General features: G+C 37.3%; 1 protein-coding gene across 1 annotated transcript in view; it reads right to left on the bottom strand.

Moving 5' to 3' along the window:
* LOC145673940 (otoferlin-like) overlaps window positions 1–19395 on the bottom strand; it is a 479417-nt gene that overhangs the window by 64475 nt on the left and 395547 nt on the right. The window contains exons 27-29 of the mRNA XM_081743754.1: window positions 15802–15936; window positions 12952–13223; window positions 2450–2620 (exon numbers count right to left, since the gene is read on the bottom strand). Of these exons, the coding sequence (XP_081599880.1) occupies window positions 2450–2620; window positions 12952–13223; window positions 15802–15936 (578 nt within the window). The remainder of the gene's footprint in view (window positions 1–2449; window positions 2621–12951; window positions 13224–15801; window positions 15937–19395) is intronic.

The raw sequence follows: 19395 nt of genomic DNA, 5'->3' as shown, positions 1-19395 counted from the left end.
ATAATAAAGGAAGTCATAGCTATCTCACGGGAAAGGAAGTCTCTATGGAGACAATGGGTTTGAACTCAGTCCTATCTGGTCAGCCCTTTTCAGGAACAGCCATTTCTCGTAGGCACAACAGCCAATCAGAAGCCAGCATTTCTCTCAGCCGATAAGAAGCCTCCATTCATAGCTCTGCTTCTTAAGGGTCACTAAACGGGTATATACATGATCACGTCTCTGGCCTCTTCATTACAATCCCTGAAGATGAATGCGATGTCTGGATCCGAAACGTCAATATCTTCACCTAGCTAATAGCCCGAGAAGAGTTACTAAAAGCTTTATTAAAGTAGAAAAAAAATAACTAGATATCTTGATTTGATGAACCTGGCAGTTTTCCACTACTCCATCCTCAGATGAACTGTCACAAAATCATATTTTCTATCTATGTGTATGTATAGGATTATCATTACATTTGTAATGTTGACATTTAATTTTGGAAGCAAGCAAAGTAACATCTATTTATTTTCTTAACTCTTGTTCGCATTCAATTTACAAATTGCTTCCGTGCAAAGTAATTACAGATTTTTCTTTAGTTTTCGGTATCTCACGGAGTTATCCTCAAATTAGTCCAATCACTTTGGCGTTATTAATAAAGTACAGAAGCTTGTTCGATTTATATCCGACTATTTTTGACGGATACTCACCTTTAGAGGTACCTCGAGGCCATCGCCGATCATGTTCTATTGGACCCCCAGCATTGTGGACTATCACACGGCATTGCAGTTTCCATTGCAGCAAGCTCTAGCGCTGGACAGGCATGGGAATTCTGTCTCACTTCTCCTTGCAAGCTTTTCATATGTGCGCGGACGGCGATGTTGAAGGTGTCGTTTCAACAGTCCAAAAGCGCAAAATCCATTGAACTGGCATCTGGGCTTTTCACAACGCAATGACACAAATTCCTAATTCCTCTGCCATTTCCTGATAAAAACGTAGTGATGTTCTCGCAGCATACTCGAAGCCTTGTGCATATGGATCATCACGTGGTTCGTGTCCATTCAATACAATTGTGGGATGTCTCTCCAATAGATAGGTGTTAGAATGAATTCTTAGAAGTATCTTGCATTCACCTTCACGTTTTTTCCACTACCTTGCGTATCAGCAACTTACCTTTGTATCCGAGTCCCGTAACAACCATAAAACGACGAGGGAAAACTCCTTGCACTGACGAACAACGTTGCCGTCAGTGTCACGGCATGTGATCGCCCGCAGTGACACCAGCAGTGAGATGGACATACGATTCATCCATTGTGACAACTTTCTTGCATTTGGAACCCGCCAGGTACTTTCATACAGTTTCCTGCAATTCGTATTATGTTCGGCAATGTGACGTGGTAGCAAGTGATGTACACTCATGTCTAAAATTATTGTCGCATGTCTATAAATATGTCGTTCTAGGAATATATTTTGATAAATTCGCCCGGTATTTCTTATAATGTTAGTATGTGTATAATCGGTAAAGACATGTATGTGGTAAATTTCATGTCAAAAGAGCAGTAAATAAGAACAATAAAACGAAAATAAAACTTTTCCATTTAGCAAGATTTTGTTCTACTCATTCTAATTTTCGTATTTATAATTCTTTTCCTATGAAATTTACCACATATATACATTTCCCGATTATACACATAGTATCAGTATTAAAAGTGCCCTCCAACATCATTATCAAATTATATTCTTACAAGAAGACAGTTATAGATATGCGACAATCATTTTGGACATGGGTGTACATGGGCCTTCCGCACACACTTCAACTTGATGCGCTTCCGAATTGTTTTGTTCACTGTTGACTGTGCAAGCTGGAATCTGTAGCCCATATCACGTTGCGTCGAGAGACTTTTTCGGCACACCAATCGACGGGTTCCTCTTAGCACTACGGGTGTCACTTTGCTTGTAGCCTTTCTAATGGTGGTTTTCGTGGGTGAATATTTCACAAGGTGATCCCGCTGTGTATAACAGGCCACAATAACTTTCGACCTAGTCACCCAGAGTGTTAACCCAATCTCTCAACACTGTTTCACAATGCGTACATACGAAAACTTACCATGGAAAAGGGCCATTACGTAATCCTCCGATACTGGTTAATTTTCCGTGCCGTATGGTAACACTCACGCACATACAAGGTCAGACACAACACTGTCCCGTCAGCAAACCCATAGTTTGGCATGATACACCAGATGGCAGCACAGAATCGAAAACGGTCGGATATACAGCGAACAACTTTTTGTAACATGGACTGGGAGATGTTAACTTTTAAAGAGGCATTGGAACTTATTTTAAAAAATGTGCACTCGTTATGATTTACTGATCCATTCCACTGCAAGTTGAAAAGAACAACGTTTTATAAGGTTTCATTTGTGTGCGATCTGACACGCAATGGCACAGTAATAGCTCAATTTCTGGTACTTACTCTTCGTATTTCTTAGCGATTCCACATGTCGCCCTATGCCTACTGTAGAAACGATTCTCCAGATCAATCTTAGTTTCTCCAATTAAGTCATCAGAGCCAACGAGGTCCCAGTCCAATATCTGAACGGTCAACATGGAATCTTGGGGAAAGGTGGCCTCAAATTCAAAGCACCTAAAAAATAGGAAAAAAAAAAAAAAATAACGTTCCATATGAATTATATATTCAAATCTATTCACAGACTAATTGAGAAATTCTGCAAGCAACTTTAATAATGTTTGATTCTGAATGTCGACACAGAGAAAAAAGTATATTCTTATAAATATTTCAGAAAAGTTTGAACAGTGTCAGATTAGATTAGATTACATCTATTAATCATTCTGTACAACATATTATATGTACGTTTGTACAAAATGGTATAGAACTCATCAGTACTTAAAATAGATACAATTCTTAGAACAAATAAAATGCTCATGTTTTTAACAACTTGTGAATATACGAGGGCAATTTAAAAAAAAATCCGCCGTTTGGCTATCAATAACGTACACTCGCATACAGAACTTTTATTATATACATTAGAAAAGTACGTTACATTTCTTTTCAACATATTCACCATTTAAATTGAGGGACTTGTCATAATTCTTTATATTGAAAAACAAAACAAAAAAATCTCGCTTGGGAATGAAGCTACCCGCTAACAGCATTGTGAAGCGCTTTGTCATTGTCGAGGTAGTGCGACGCAAGCCACTGTTTCATGTGCCTGAAGAGGAGGTAGTCGCTCGGAGCCAAATCTGGGCTAAAGAAGGATGATCAAAATCATCGCAGTAGAACTGTTTCAAAAGTTTTTACGTACATCCAGCAGCGTGAGGGCGAGTACTATCGTAAACCAACATCACATCGTTAACATCATACAGTTCGCGACGAATCGCATCTGCCGAAAGTTTTTTTCGTACTCAGAAATCGTATTACCGCACGCACTTCACATTTGACGGTTTTTTTCTATTCGAACGTTCATTTTCAATAGTTATAGCAGACGAGTGAACTGAACACAACCTTCTTCCTCCACTGCTCACTGTTTAGTAAACTACTGCACATAGCGCGAGAGAACTGATGTCGCTCTTCCCAGCTATTTCTCGCACATGCGCAAACTGAGGTTCTTTCTGGAATTGCCCTCGTATATGTAAGCTACAATCTATATTATAATTATACATATATGGAGTTAATTTTTATTTTAATTACTGTATATATGTTTGTCTTTACCATCTGGTATATACAATAGATTTAATTACTTTTCGAAGCTGCGCAATGAGCTGCTCAGATATTCATCTACTGTATAAAACGTATTATAGGGCTCATAGTGGTCTCATAGTGGTCTCTTCTAAATAGTTGAAAAGTGACCAAAAGCACATGAGAAAGTGACCAAAATCTCATCAAAAAGTAACTTTAAACCTTGATGTTAAACTTGGGTATAAATTGAATTTTACATTTTTTTTTTCAATCAAGATAGGGCCGCTGGATGATAGCTGAACTACGTAATGTTTTAAAATGTTTTAAAAGCTTACTTAAGTTTGTCAGCTAATAAAGAAAATGGATTACTTGTGTTTAGACGTTCATTATTAATTATATATTTTGAACAGTTTTGTATTTCAACTTTGATCTGGATGGAGTAAGGCCATGGGCCCCCGAAGAAAATTTTGTAGGGGGAGGGGCATCTCCCTGATTGCTATATTACGTTTGGTATTTTTTATTCTTATTAAGAAAATCTTAATAAATTTAAGTTGTTTTAGTGAGTCAAGAGCGGGTGAGATCCCCATGCTCCCTTTCGGGTGCCCATAGGTAAGGCCAAATTTCTATATTTTCATTATGGTCAATAATACAAAACTAATGTAATTAACACATAGCATCTAGATTACCATTAACTGCTAATGAAATTTTGCCTTGTACAATTGATTTGTTACACATTTTGTCTTGGTACCACATGATTGGTAAACATGGCTTGTACCAACATTCCTCATACAATGAAAAGTAAATTGTCATTCTCCTTTAACACAACAAAATTAAAGCAAATAATGTGGATAATGTTTACACCCTTATTATGGACTTTTAAAATGTTAATTAAAAATGTTAACTAAAAATGCAGTTGCATACAAAATGAAATAAAAAGCAGTAAACAAAAACGTATGCTAACAGATTTTCATATTTTCACATAAATTTAATTTTTCTTCTTAAAGAAGTGAGTTATTAAGGAGAATTATCCACCATTTTCTGCAAGTCATCGGTCTGTTCCTGTTCATCTTGCAAATCTTACTTTACTTTCTTCAACCCCAATGCAAAACAAAAATCACACGAAAAAATTACTTTACCCTAAAAGAAGGTAACTTTTAGTGACAAACTTGGAAAAAAAAAGTAACTTTTACTTTAAAAAGTGACTCGCTATGAGCCCTAGTATTATTTAATAGCAGTTTGCACACTGAGTTGGCAAAGAAACTCTTTTTATGAATATATCTTATATACCCAAGTAGAATATTATACAGTGTGTTTGAAAAAGAACTCCCTAGTTTAAATGTGTCCTAGAATCTGTATAAAGTGACATACACGATTCTAGTGTGTGGTGTTTGATTCACCAACTCTTCAAGTTTGGTTCCCCTGCAGTTGGCAGGTCTGCTTGACCTTGAGACGGCACCAGTGCGGTTTTTCCCTCTGTTTCCTCAGTTCAGTCCAGGCAGCCGTGCAGTGAAGAGCAACTCAGCAGCACCACGAAGCCCAGACTTAACCCCACTGGACTTTTTCTTTTGAGGCCATATAAAAAATGTTGTGTAGAGTGAAAAGATCAGAGACATCAATCATTTACGGGAAAGAATCGTCGCGGCGGTTGGGACAGTTACACCTGAAATGTTCGTGAATACGTGGCGAGAAGTGGAATATTGTCTCGACGTGTGCAGGGCCACAAATGAATCCCACGTTGAAGACTACCAACATTAAACAAAACTTGAAGGGATTCTCTTTCATGATATGTACTCATTGATGTAAGTTTTCATTCATTTCCCGATTAAATTTATACTTAAAACTATAGAGTTCTTTTTCAAACATCCTGTATAGTTTTACACCCATATAGATATGTGATTTTTCCGTATACAGATGTTCTACACTGTAGATAAGTTATCTTTTCCACGCTATGAGAGTTCTGAGTGTCACACAATATCTTTTAATGTTCTGAATATTGTCGAATTCCACACACAAAACTTTCCTTACTATCCTAGATGTATCACTACTCCTTGTAATATTAGCTTTCAGAAAATATGAATATATATATAATTAAGCAGCTTCCTTCAATACTAATTCCAATTTTCCAGATCAGTAGCAATGCTTTCAGAAAAACAAATTCCATATTCATACTTTCAGAATTTTTCCAAGAACTTATTACTGATTTGCTTAAAAAATTACAGGAACAGCATTTGTCTTCGTTGCGGACGTTTGTAGTAGTAATATAATTTTTACGTATATGTACGCAGTGTATCAATTAGAGAAATGATCCTGATTTTTTTTCTGCGAAGTTAAATCTGGCATGGTAGTTTTTCATTGTGGTCGCTAGTGTGGCGCATGATGCACATGCGATAGCTCATTAACGTTTAGCAATGGAACAAATACTGAATATCAAGTTCTGTTCATGCTTAGAGAAACCTACACCGGAAATACGTGAGATGTTGGAAAAGGTTTATGAGAACGATCACTTTTGTCGTTGCCGTGTTTTTTGTATACTATAAGAGGTTTACTGCTAGCAGAGACGGTGTAGAAGATGACGAGCACCCAGGTTCAACCAGGTCTGTCAGAGCAACTGAAATGATTGGCAAAGTTTGAGGCATCATTTTGAATGGCCAAAATACAAGTCTCAGGATAATATGACACTCCGTGGGGAGCGAGGTCAATAAGGAGACTGTTTGCCAAAAAATAACAGAGGATTTAAAGAAAGGAAATCTGTGGGTGCTCGTCAGGTTCTACGGATTCCTTGGCAGCACTGGACTTCTTATGCCATTGAAAAGCGCGGCAACGAACAAGGCAGTTATCTCCATAAAACATTTTTTCAACATCTCAAAATTTTTCCCGTGCAATTTTCCTTAAGCGCGCACACAACTTGATATTGCTTTTTCCTCCTATTGATGTAATGATAAGATTATCATAACAGAAGTCTATACTTAGCCGCGTCACGCACCCCACCAGTGACCAACCGAGCTTGTAATTTCTGAACGTGTTCCCAAAATTATATGCAAGATTTATTACTATGAAAAACTTCCTAACCAAAACTAACTTCGTAAAGAGAAAATCAGTCTCGTTTCTTAATTGCCGTATTGTGTGTATGAGGGCATGTTTGTAATTTCTTTTTCGCACAACCTAAACGACTGAATATAATTTACTGAACAAAACATCGACAGATTTCACAATCTCAGGAATGACACTCGGTATATTGATTTGATTTCTGGACTTCCGGTATCTATGGCCATGTTAGCCCGTCATTAGGATTAGGATTAGAAATTAGATTTCTGGGCTTTCGGCATCTATGGCCATGTTAGCCATCACTAGAATTAGGATTAGGAATTAGATTTCTGGGCTTTCGGCATCTATGGCCATGTTAGCCCGTCACACGTATCAGGGATGACGTCCCTCGGCGATCACATTCCCCGTGGACTGGAGAGGAAGAAAGGAATGTGGAAGGAAGGAAGCGGCCTGGGACTATTTTGTTAGGTACTATCTGGCATTTGTCTGGTGTGGATGGGAAAACGAAAAAAAAAAAAAAAATCACTCAGAATAGCTGGCCTGTAAAAGCTGTTACATCTTTTCGACCGAATGTCCCCACCGGGAATCGAAACTCAATATATTGAATCATGAAAAATTCAATACGACGGAAACTGAACGCAAAAGTAAAGAATATTATGCTGACTTTGGAACCAAGCGAAAGTGTTAGTAGCAAGGATTACAAAATACTTATTTTTATGACAAATATATCATGGATAACAATAAATAAATAAATAATTTTATTAATCTTACTTGTAAAGCTGAAATACTCTCTGCATGTCCTCTATACATATTCACATAGTTGGCTTGGCACAAAAAACTGTCTGTAAGTTAGTTTTATGTTTGTCTGTTATACAAATTCACAAAATTGAAACGTTCCAAATGAATTCTGGAACACACTTAGTATCTACTCCGAAGTGGACTTTCAGCATGTCACTTTGGTTGAAATACATCTACTAAGGAACAATGGGATCCAAAATTTACGACAAAAATAATGTAAAGAATAAATAATAATTTCGTACATTTATTGTCGGAATTGTATAAGAGTACAGATCTGAAACGATGACAAATTCAATTGAAACCCGAAAATCGGAAAATGAAACTTGCAACTTTAGAGTTGAGAACGATTTTTCTAGAGAATCTCCTCGAGGGGCTATTGTCTTGCAAGTTATTCTCACCTTAAAACTGCAAATTTCATTTTCCGATTTTCGGGTTTCAATAGAACTTGGCGTTGTTTCAGATCTCTATTCTTTTTCTGACCGGACGAAACGATAAATGTACGGGGATTTGGCTCTGTTTTTCACATTTATACTTTTGGTAGGATAAAATTTATTCGCGTCCTATCAGCGTGACGGACAAATAGCCTATCTGTTGATGTTCCCAATAAACAATAATAATTCAGTCATTCGAGTCTTATCAGCGTGACGGGGACAAATAGCTTTTATAAGAATAAGAATTATTTATTGTCGTTAAACAACATGATGTTGTAATAGACAACGTCAAAATTTAAGTTTGCGTACATGTAATATTTACAATTTTAATTAATCAATACAATATGTTATATTTTACCTAGTACTACTTTTCTATTCTAATCCTGAAATTTCTTCCTGAAATTCTGAAATACTATATATACACTTTTCTAAGAGCCACTTTTTACAAAAACATTTAAAATTTTTAATCTCCATTTCTCTCACTCTAAGTGGCAATAGATTATACAATTTCATCCCTATATATTTATAACTATTTTGAGTTTTGCACAGCCGCACATGAGGAATATTTATTTCATTTTTGCGCTTTGTATTGTGTGACGGAACACTACTTCAAGTAGCATAATTTGTACAGTTTTCTTTGATATACATAAGGCACGATAATATGTATAAGGACGGGATGGTCATTATTTCAAAATCCTTGAAAAAATGTCTACAAGATTCTCTCTCTGGAATTCCTGTTATCGTTCTTATCGCTCTTTTTTGTCACTTAAATACTGCTTGTGTCTCCAAGAAACCATAATCATTCAGCCATTCGAGTCCTGTCAAGCTGTGGTGTGGTGTCAAAATGCATTTCAAGTTAGTTTAAAACATTTATTTCTAATGAAATTCACTGATGACAACATTCAAGGTTCCTGATGAGCTACGCTGTCCCCAATAGATCGGCTTTAAACCAATTCAGATAGAAATTACTACCACACGTTAACAAAGTATCTCATGAGTCCCTGAAGTTAAAGAGTTGAAACTTGGAATATACTGTAAACTCTTCATTAAAAGTAATTGGAAACGTATACCAGAGTTCTCGAAAATTCCGCTTCTAAGGAAGGCAAATTTCTTCAGAACTTTTAGCTAGCGGTTTACTACTTCCGGTTTTTAGCTTTTTGCAATTTTCTTCAAAATGAACAAAATTATATATACAGAGGTTGTTCAGCCTACGTTTGGCCGATTTCGTTCCTTCCCCATCCCGAGCAGAATGGACTCACCCGACCTGCCTCGTAGCGTCCTGCAGTGTTGTGCAGTGGCTTCCTGGGAACGGAGTTTTTTAAGCGCGGACGAGAATAACGCACGAAACAGGACCATTGTTGTTAATGTTGTGTTAAATTTGTTTCCAAGTGTGTGGATTTCCGCTCTGTGACCAAAATTCCGCCAAAACCAAGCCGGTTTTGGGAATGCTATGTTGCGGCTCTTTATGACACCCACTTTAGTGTTTCTGTCATTAGAAAACAGTGCAAGAAGAATGATTGCAACATCAGTTTAAATGGAATAAAAATGTTATTAAAAAGTACAAGGGCAACGAAGCTCCACCATTTGGATCACCAACGAAGTTACCTAGGAAGCGGGAATGCACCAAGGCCACCTCCACCATGCAGAGGAAACTTCGCAAAATGGCAATGCAAGAAAATCCGCCAACACAAAGGTGTATGGCTAATCGTCTTGACGTGTCTTTGGGGACTGTGAACCGGACTTTACACCATCAACTCAAGCTGGAAAAAGTCATGAAAGCTCGCGGCCTTCTTTTAACGGATGCCCATCAAGACGAACGAAAGTGTAACGCCCGGAAGCTGTACGAACGGCATCTGGCAAAACAAAGGTGTATGCACGTCATAACGCTCGATGAAGCATGGATTTACCTTTCCGACTGCGGCAAACCGAGAGCCATCATGTACCGAGAGAAAGGCGCCAAGAACTTCAGAAGGTGGGTCCGTGTCTGTAAAGAATCCTTCCCAAAAGGGTTCATGGTCGTTACTGACTACTGTTACCGAGGTAAACTGAAGATTCGTAGGGTGGCGAAGAACTGCAAAATAAATTCGCATTATTTTCAGGAGCAGATCATGCGGCCGATCTACGAGCATGATATTCCAACAATGTACGGAAATTACGCCAATCTGTTGCGCATTCACATGGACAAGGCCTCATCACATACCTCACGATCGTCCATCGCATTCTACAGGGAAATGGAGGAGGCAAGTGGTATACAGATGATACCTTCCAATGAGGTATCTGTTAAATCTCCAGATGCAAGTTCTATGGACTATTGTGGATTTGGATTGCTGAAGCGGGCTTTGGGAAAACGGCGTGTGACAACTGTGGAAGGACTTTGGAAAGCTGTGCAAAGAGAATGGGACAAGATTCCCCTCCCAGTTCTTCAGAGAAGCCTATTACAGTGGAAATTACGCTGTCGGGTTATTGTTAGGAACCAAGGAAACACATTGAGCACTTACGGACCTGGCCCCATGGATTTCTAAATTTTAGGTAAGTCGAAATTGGCCAAATGTAGACTGAACAACCTCTGTATATATGAACTGCTGTGTCAAAGAGTACAGAACTTCTTATCTTTTACTGGAACAACGCCGAGTACTTCACCAACAGTATTACCAGATCGTCGAAAAAGTACTGAGCCTTTTGCATACGAGATGGTACTAATGTCTCAAATCTCAGGGTATGTGAGTCGCAGCAGATTAAACGTAACGTCATTTGACATCTGACTGTTGGAACTAGTAGGAATTCTCGTAATAAGACGTAAGGTGTTGCACCGTGAAAATGAGAGAACTTCTTGGAAAACTGCGCTACATATTACAACTTGACTTCGATAAAGTCACAAATACTGGAGAGGCTCGTTAGACATTTGCGCTACTTATGGACAACATATGTTATCAAAAGCAACAGTGAAAAAATGGTTTAATTGTTTTTATTCTAGAAATGTCCATGTCCAAAATGCTTCTCGCACTAAGCTACCAATCACAGTAAAAGCTTATGATATTCTGGAAAGAAGAGCAAGACCGGCATGTAAGCAATTATGATATCGCCAATGACCTAAACATTCTTCACCAAACACCGTTAAACCATTGCGAGAAAGCTGTAGCAACCAAAAGAAGCTCGACATTTGAGTCGCACATGCTCTCACTCAAAACATTTATTCAACTGAATTTCCATGTGCGAATCTCTGCAGAAACGTAACGAACTCGAACCATTTCTGACGCGGTTGTTTTCTATTTCTCTTTATTTATACATATTTTTGGACATCACCGGCATGTATAACCTTAAGTCTTAAGCCCATGAGAAATGACGTTCCTCCACGAGCTCATTATACGGAAAAGAGGGGAAAGGGAGAAAGAAAGGTAGCGGCCTGAGATCTGCAATTTAGGTACTATCCCGGCATTTGCCTGGTATGAATAAGGAAAAACATCATTGAAGATGGCTGGACTGAAAAAGCTCCTTTTCGACCGAGTGTCCCCACCGAGAATAAAACACAGGACTGCTAGTAACAAAAGTTAGAGTGTTAGCGACTGCGTTATGCAAGTCTACTCTGATGCGATTGATCACGAGTGATAAAAACTGGATGACCTACGACAACAATATGCGAGAAAATCGTCGTGGAAGCTAGGAGTAGCTCCATTGTCTCTGGCAAAACCCACACTGACACCCAAGAAGGTTAAGCTGTGCGTTTGGTAAGATTGGGAGACCATCATGGTACATGGGCTGCTGCGTTGGATACAATGATAGTCTCAGATCTGAACTGTCAATAATTAACGCGAATGCACCTAGGAATTCAAAACAAAGAGCCGAAGGTGGTAAAAAGAAATCGTGTCGTATACCGCACTGAACGCCAGACCGCATAAATCTTTGACGATCTATCAGAAATGCGACAACTTGGCTGAGAGTTTTGAATGCATCCACCGTATGGGCCGGACCTTGTTTCGGTCTCCGCAAAACTCCTTGAATGGTGTTAAGTTACATTCAAAAGAGACCTTTAGAAACCACATGTCACTTTTTTTTCTCACAAATCACAGCAGTTCTGCAGCAACAGGATTATGGTATTTGTACAAAAAACGACAGAATAGTTATCAAACAAAGTGGCGCATATGTGGTTCCATAATGTTGTTGTTTTCTAATAAAAATAAATATATATTCTCAATTTTGACCTCCAAAGGCTCAATAATTATTGGTCAAGCTAATATATATTTCTTGAAAATATTTGAGAAACTATAATTGGTCACCTTGCAGCTGCATTTGTGAGAATTGAGGTTCGATATCTCAATAACCCGCCCTGCTTACTTCTTAAAGGGATTATTCTTAGTCAGTGTTTTACCCATCTATTCTTGTCACTCCAAAGTCGAAAATTTAAGTGGCAATTATAATTAATTAGCAGAATACCCGTCCTTCGCACGGAGAGAATACTGCACGATTCATTTTGGATATAAAAGGCTGAATTTAGATTTAAACGGCATCCGAAGAGTCACTGTTTGTCTCAGAGACCCCAAAAACTATGGATTCGTGATTAATATAGATCATTTTCGATCATTTATTTATATATATATCTCCCTCTCCCAAGTTACGGGACTGAATTTGGATTTAAACCGCATCGAAAGTGTCACTGTTCTTCTCAGCGACCCCAAAAACTATAAATTCGACTGTAATATTGGTCATTTTCGACCATTTTTAAAAGTCTCTCCCCCTCCCCTAAGTTACACCGGAAAAGTGATATGATAAAAACAATTCCAGGCCCGAACCTCATCTATCTTAAAATATTTTATCGAGATGGGTCGGGTGGTCAAGAGTTATTAAGTCGTCGCAAATATAATCACCTTCATTTTTATTTATATACATAAGAAAAAAGATGATTAAAATTAAACAAAGAATACAATAATTAACAAAATTAAATCGGCCATCAAAATTTCATATTAGTTTACTTGCCTACTGATGGAAAATACTAAAACAAATACTTACTTTCCAAACACTGGATTTAGCTGCTTTGATATATAATTTTCCTTATCGCTAATTCTCTTTGATCCCAGCTGCAACACGATGTACGGATCTGCTTTCCCATTGAGATCCATCGGATGCAAATCGTTCGCCTTCACTATGTAAACTCTCACTAGCACATGGATAGGATCGTTCGAAGGGAGACCTTGGAAAAATCCGTATTGTGGATCAAATCCCATGATGGTATGGTCTTCTATGTCCTTCGGCAAAGGCCACTTGTACACCTTTATTGCACCCTGCAAAAGGATTTTTTTTTTTTTTTTTTTTTTGTTTCTGAAGTACGTTAAATTAACAAATGTAATTACTCACAAAACTGAATTATTTCTTGCAGATACAATGTATATTATTTGGAAGAAAGTTTTTAGAAAGAAATGTAACCGATCATAAAGATATACCTTGGTAATTACATGATGTGCGGCTAGAATAACTTTTACACCTATTTCTAGCATTCTAAACCAGAATTCTGTATCTCTTACCTGACAGTAGCTTTTTAATTGTATCAAATCTTGTCCAAGCTTCTTCATGGTCAAATAAGTAATATACATTGTCCCAAGTTCAATTTCCGGTGTGAGAACACAGTTTTGAATAAAAATCCGAATAGTTGTTCGGATCCTACTTTGAGTTGTAGATTGTTTCAAATAGCCTCGCTGCTAAAAAGGGACGCTGAAGCCCAATTAATCAGTAAAACAACCAATGTAAATGAAAATGGCCAAACTGCGACTTCACAAGAAATCGTAGAGGACAACATGTACAGTCCGCAGCAAAAAACCTGTAACATGAGGATGTAAGTTTATTGTGAAACTACGCCTAACAACGCAGGGAATCAACTTAACGTCTAAGTGGCACGAATCACGCCAGAAGAAACCTCGGCATCCTCCCCAGGAACACTTATTTTGGAGCAAAAGACCTCGTCGTTTCACAATAAACTTACATGCTCATGTTGCAGGTTTTTTACTGCGGACTGTACCAAAGAAAAGTATACAAACTTTCTTGTCCACTTGTCTTGTACACTTGTCAGCATTTTCTCAAACACGAATCACTTGATTTTGTTCATGCCTCATAAAGAAATGTTCTATTAATAGCGTCAGAATATGGGGTAACTCATTTGCTCTGAAAACATACACAAGGGGTAGTTTACTTTTGGAGTTGAGTTGGTGTTCGACAACTTCTCAAAAAGGACTCAGGCGATTTTGTTAACGTTTCATAAATAAATATCTCATTAATAACCCTACAATACGAGATAAATCGCTTCTCATGAAATAATCCACAAGTGGTAGTTTATTCTTATAATGAGTTTTAATTTTTTTTATAACAATTTCATTCATCATGTTTCTTATACTTGAAGAAAACAAACAGTGATGTTAGAAACAGTTCCAGTTATTATTTTTTTTTTCGCAGTGCATCTGCACGTGCACTATCATATTTAGAACACAACACACACCTAGATATATTAACCAAGATAATGATAATGGAAGAGGAAAGACTGTAAACAGCAAAGAACGAAATATAAATTCTCGAGTGAGCATCTGCATAACTGTTACACAAAATATGATAATTTAAAACAATGAGAGTTTGTGAATAATGTATAGACAGTTTCTGACTATTTACGGAGTAACTGTGTTACATATTAAAATATTTCCCCAATCTAACAACACCTCGTGGCTATTATTTTAAAACCAACTGCAAGTTTTCCTATTATCATTAAGAACGTTGTTATCAAGTGATAACGTTTTTGTAGATCCAGCAAGTAAGAATATGATTGTGTTGTCAATAAGCATAACTCTCTACTGCTAGAAAAGTTGACTATCATCATACTAGTGTCTTTCTATTTCAAATGTGCCTTCGGAAAATATGTGAAACATACTTCACCCCATTTCCGCCGCCCTCTTGCGGACGAAACCTTCCCTGTACTTTGGGGAAAGAAGTGAATGACCTCGGCTGTGTTGCCAATCTGTCATTCAGTTGTTTGGTCTTGGCGAGTGTAGATAGTACGATACTTAGAATGGCTAACAAGACAGTGGACAACAAAGCCCTTGAAATAATTCATTGTGGCAACCCTGTCCACATTGAAGTATTGAAAGATCTCGGCCAAAGTAACTTGTCCCTCCCATCTTGAGGGAGGTACGGGAAAACACACTTGAAATAGAAAAGTTCTAGGATAGGCAACGCTGAATTGCAAACGAAAATACATGTTAGAGGGCATAGCTGTGTCATTTCCCGGAATGTACACTGAGTAAATACTGGATGCCCGAACACAGAAAACGAGATTTGCCGATCCCTGTTACAGAACAGGATGATATATAAGGCGTAAATCGAAGACTGTTTTACTTCGGAAGTAGTGGAATCATTACCACACTTAAAACGAAGTTCCATCATTTGTTTCTCAATAATTTTCCAAAATTTTATCTTGGACATTGAATTTATTTGACGAAAATACGAGACAGAATTCTGAAATTTGTCATTCTAAGGCGTTTGTGAAACAATATACCTCAAGGAAAAGAGAACCTAGTGTTATTATATGCTAAATCAGTTCACGGTTATTTGTGAGTATTTTTGTCAAGCAGCTCATAGACTACTCTGTATTTTCGATTGAACATGTGCTACAAAGAGTGAAGTAGTATTAAAGTTAACACTTAATGAGTCCTTTGCGTTTAACAAGATATTTGCCGTATCTCAGTCGACCACTGCTGGTTTTTGGAGATAAAAATGATCGAAAATGTTACAAAATTTTCATGTCTAACATACTTAATCTTCTGTAAATTTGAATTTTACTGCATTAGTAACAGAAAAAAGGATTTTTAAAGCCAAACCAACCTTAAATTTTCCTACAATTCTGCTCTCATCTTCCAGTTCGTCGCCCGTTTTCTTCCCTCGATAGAGATCAAACGTTAGCAGCCACTCTTTGAATCCATTGTACTCCGGTTGGCTTTCAAGTTCATTGGGATAAATCTGAAAAGAAAATGAAGAAAAAATATGAAATCAATGTACAATATTAAAAAAAAACAAACAAAAAAACGTGGAGTTGGGTCTAGTTACAACCTTTTATAGTAGGGTTTGGAACTAGATTGCCTCGACTAAATTTATTTTGTGAGACAGTTTTGAATAAATTTACAACAGTTTCTTAATCCCAATCTCTTGATCACAGAAGGCAGTATTAAAATCGGCTAGCCCATTTAGAAACTTTTAGAAACAGATTACTTTCTGCTAGGAAATGAATTTCAACAAGGCTATACCATACTAAGAAGATTCATATGATAAAGAGAAGTAGTCAAATCTAATGTAAAGTGTAGATAACATTAAAGGCAGTGAATGTCGTGTCGTAGGCTACAGTTTCAGACTTCCAAACTACGCTATACCAAGTATGGGAAATTTCATGGAAAGACTGTCAGTCCGTCTGTCTGGCGACTGTAATCAGAGTGAAACCGGAAAGAGATAGCGAGAAGCTAATTTTTGAAATCGATTCACCATCCCAAGAATAATCCCATTCAGGGGTGTCATTTAGGGGGGCAGGAGGGAACAATATCACGAAATATAACCTTACATATCTTCAGAATAATACGAACCTCTGATATGCATCCGAAAATACTAAAAAGCCATTATTACTAACACTCGAGAGAAGCAACATTCGTGTAATACCTAAGACTCGTTTATTTTCTAAGTTGTGCAAAGAAAGGTACAAGCGTTATACCATCACTTATCTCTACACTTTCATATTTGTGCAATAGAAACAATTAACTATGAAAAGCAAGGTAAAAAGAGCTACCACCTAATTGTCGTAGAGGGAAACAATGCATATTTAAAAAGTAACATGATTTACCAAGTGGGGTGTACTTGCACCCTACTCTAATTATTTGTAAATATTTAAAATAATTCACTTAGTACAATTGCCTTCCCCTTAAAAATATTTCATACAAATAAATAAGTAAAGTAGTTGCCTGTAGTGTACACAGGAATTTATTTCGGGGGGGGGGGTCCAAACTCAATGTGAGGGTATTTTATATTAAAATTCCTAAAATTGCCCCTAAAATTAGGCTAAATTTACACAAAAGTCGAAATTTCGGGAGAGGTCCGGACCCCCAGGACCCACCCCCTGCGTACGTCCCTGGTTGAATCATCCTTGTAGAAATATTTTTACAACAGTAAAAACAAAATAACTAGCACCGGGGTGTGTTTGCAACCCACTTGGTAAAAAGGTTAATTCTGTTCGTGTTTTTCATGTGTTCCTGGACTACACAAGTACCATATCTTTGGTTAAAAAAAAAAATAACTCTTACACATTTCAATTATTTATGGTTTACGTTTACACAAAAGGTATGGGAGAAAAAGATAGGACAATAAATATTGCCTACAATCTGTTGGAAATAACCTTAGTGTTCCTGTAAGTAGCAGAATACTTCAGTACAGCAGAGTAAAAGCACGGCTGTTGGTTGAAGTGAGGTGTTGCAATTGACACGTAGGACCAAAATGTATTTGAGTACATGCCTATAGAATAAAAAGTATTATATTTTCATGAAACCTGACGTGTTTTATTCGATGCTTAACCTTCATCCGTATTGCTCGGGGTCGAAATCTGTGAAAAGTAAATAAATAAATACAATTCAGGGAGTATATTCACTCCCAAAATTAAAACATTCTTTCCTCGTTTCTAGTATATACTATAAGATTACTATAGTACGATACTATAAGATTTTTTAAAGATCTTATCTTCTCATCCCGAACAACTACACATGCAAAAATAAATAAATAAATAAATCAGAAGGTTCACAACCAATGATTTTTATATTATATAACGGGTGTTCTAAAAGTAGCACCCACGCACCACAGAGCCCTATTCTACAAGTCAAAATAAAGCGAAAAATACATATAATTGTATACTTTTCGGGTCTTCGTCTGGAGACATGAATTACACGATCTAGTAACATCGCAGATAAAGAACTACAGAGTAGATATACCAATTTATCAAATAGTTAGATCGATTATTTTCAGATGGCAGTTCAAGTCAATAGACATTAACAGTAGCACCATTTATTAGTGTAGCAATTCATGTAACTCCTTGATGCATTCCTAGAGCAATGCTAATGGTTACAAGCTAATCTGCGTCGTTGCCACATAGTAAAATTTTGATTCCCCATAGCGGTTGAAGGAAGTCCCGGAATGTATACCATTATATAGTATATTCCTTTCATTTTAGTCTGAAGAACAGCGCTCTGTTGTCCGTGGCCGCTATTTTTAGAACACTCGATGTATCTATATATAATGGAATTCGTCCTGGATGACTGACTGAATGACCCCTCAATGCCCAGGCCAGACCGCTTAAGCACTTGAAATTTAGACAGGAATAGGATTTGTGATGTAACGTCTCAATTATTACATTAAAATGGCCATATCTTGGAATTTGTGAACGTTAGAGACATGAAATTTAGTATATGGACTTTTCATTTAAAATAATTCAAGGCGCTTAAACCTGTTTTGATATTTTCCTTAAAGGGAGGGAAGGGGGAGAAAGAGTTGAGGTTGCAATTGTTAAAACAACATGACCATATCTCAAAATTCCTTAAGGTTAGATAGAGGCTTGAAAATTAATGTTCACGCTTTTAATTTAAAATAACTAAAGCCATGTTTCTGCATTTTTTGAACTTTCCGTTAGGGCAGTGGTGCCCACCCCCCCCTTATGTCCATGACGCACCCCCCCAATTGTCTATCCGTAGGTGTTCTTCCATGAAAAAATCTTCTTTTCGATTAATTTTACCCCCCCATCAAACATATTTATATAGATTTTTAACCCCCCCAAATATTTCAATGACGCAGTTTGCGTCATAGCCCCCCCTTGTGGGCACCCCTGCGTTAGGGAATAAAACATGGTGGTGGCCGTACCTCGAAATTTCTTAAGAGTAGACACATGCTAATTAAAGAAACGTTTCAGCGTTTTTTTTTTTTTTTTTTTAAATGTCTTCCTTACAAGGGAGGAAAAAAGGTGGGAAGGAGAAAAATAGGGGTTACAATTGTTATAACAACATTAGTCAGCATAATTTTTGCGGCAAAGTAATTTTAAATAAATAAGGTCTCCTGATTTCATAAATGTCATTAGTTTCGTTGTATCACGTCTAGTTTTCGTAATAATCGCCATTTACTGTCTCCAAACTTGTCATTGCGGGTATAAGTACTACTTTGCTTGCAATAATAGCGAATCGACAGTTACTAGTACGGCCACGGTTTGCTTTATTATTATTGTGAATGTTTGTCAATTCAACACCTCTCCACCAAATTTGCCCCAACCATCGAATTTGTCCGATATCAGTCTATTTTTTGAATTGCTACCATCTGAAATGCAGTGTTGCCAAGCTAGCTTTTCACCTGCTAGATCCAGCATTTCTGTAGTCCGTGCTACCAGCAAAATTTAAACTTACC

The sequence above is a fragment of the Thermobia domestica genome, chromosome 17 (genome assembly GCF_964235325.1).
Source record: "Thermobia domestica chromosome 17, izTheDome1.hap1.1, whole genome shotgun sequence".
NCBI lineage: Eukaryota > Metazoa > Arthropoda > Insecta > Zygentoma > Lepismatidae > Thermobia > Thermobia domestica.
Note: the sequence above shows the minus strand (reverse complement) of the source record. Positions and strands in the feature narration are given on the sequence as shown.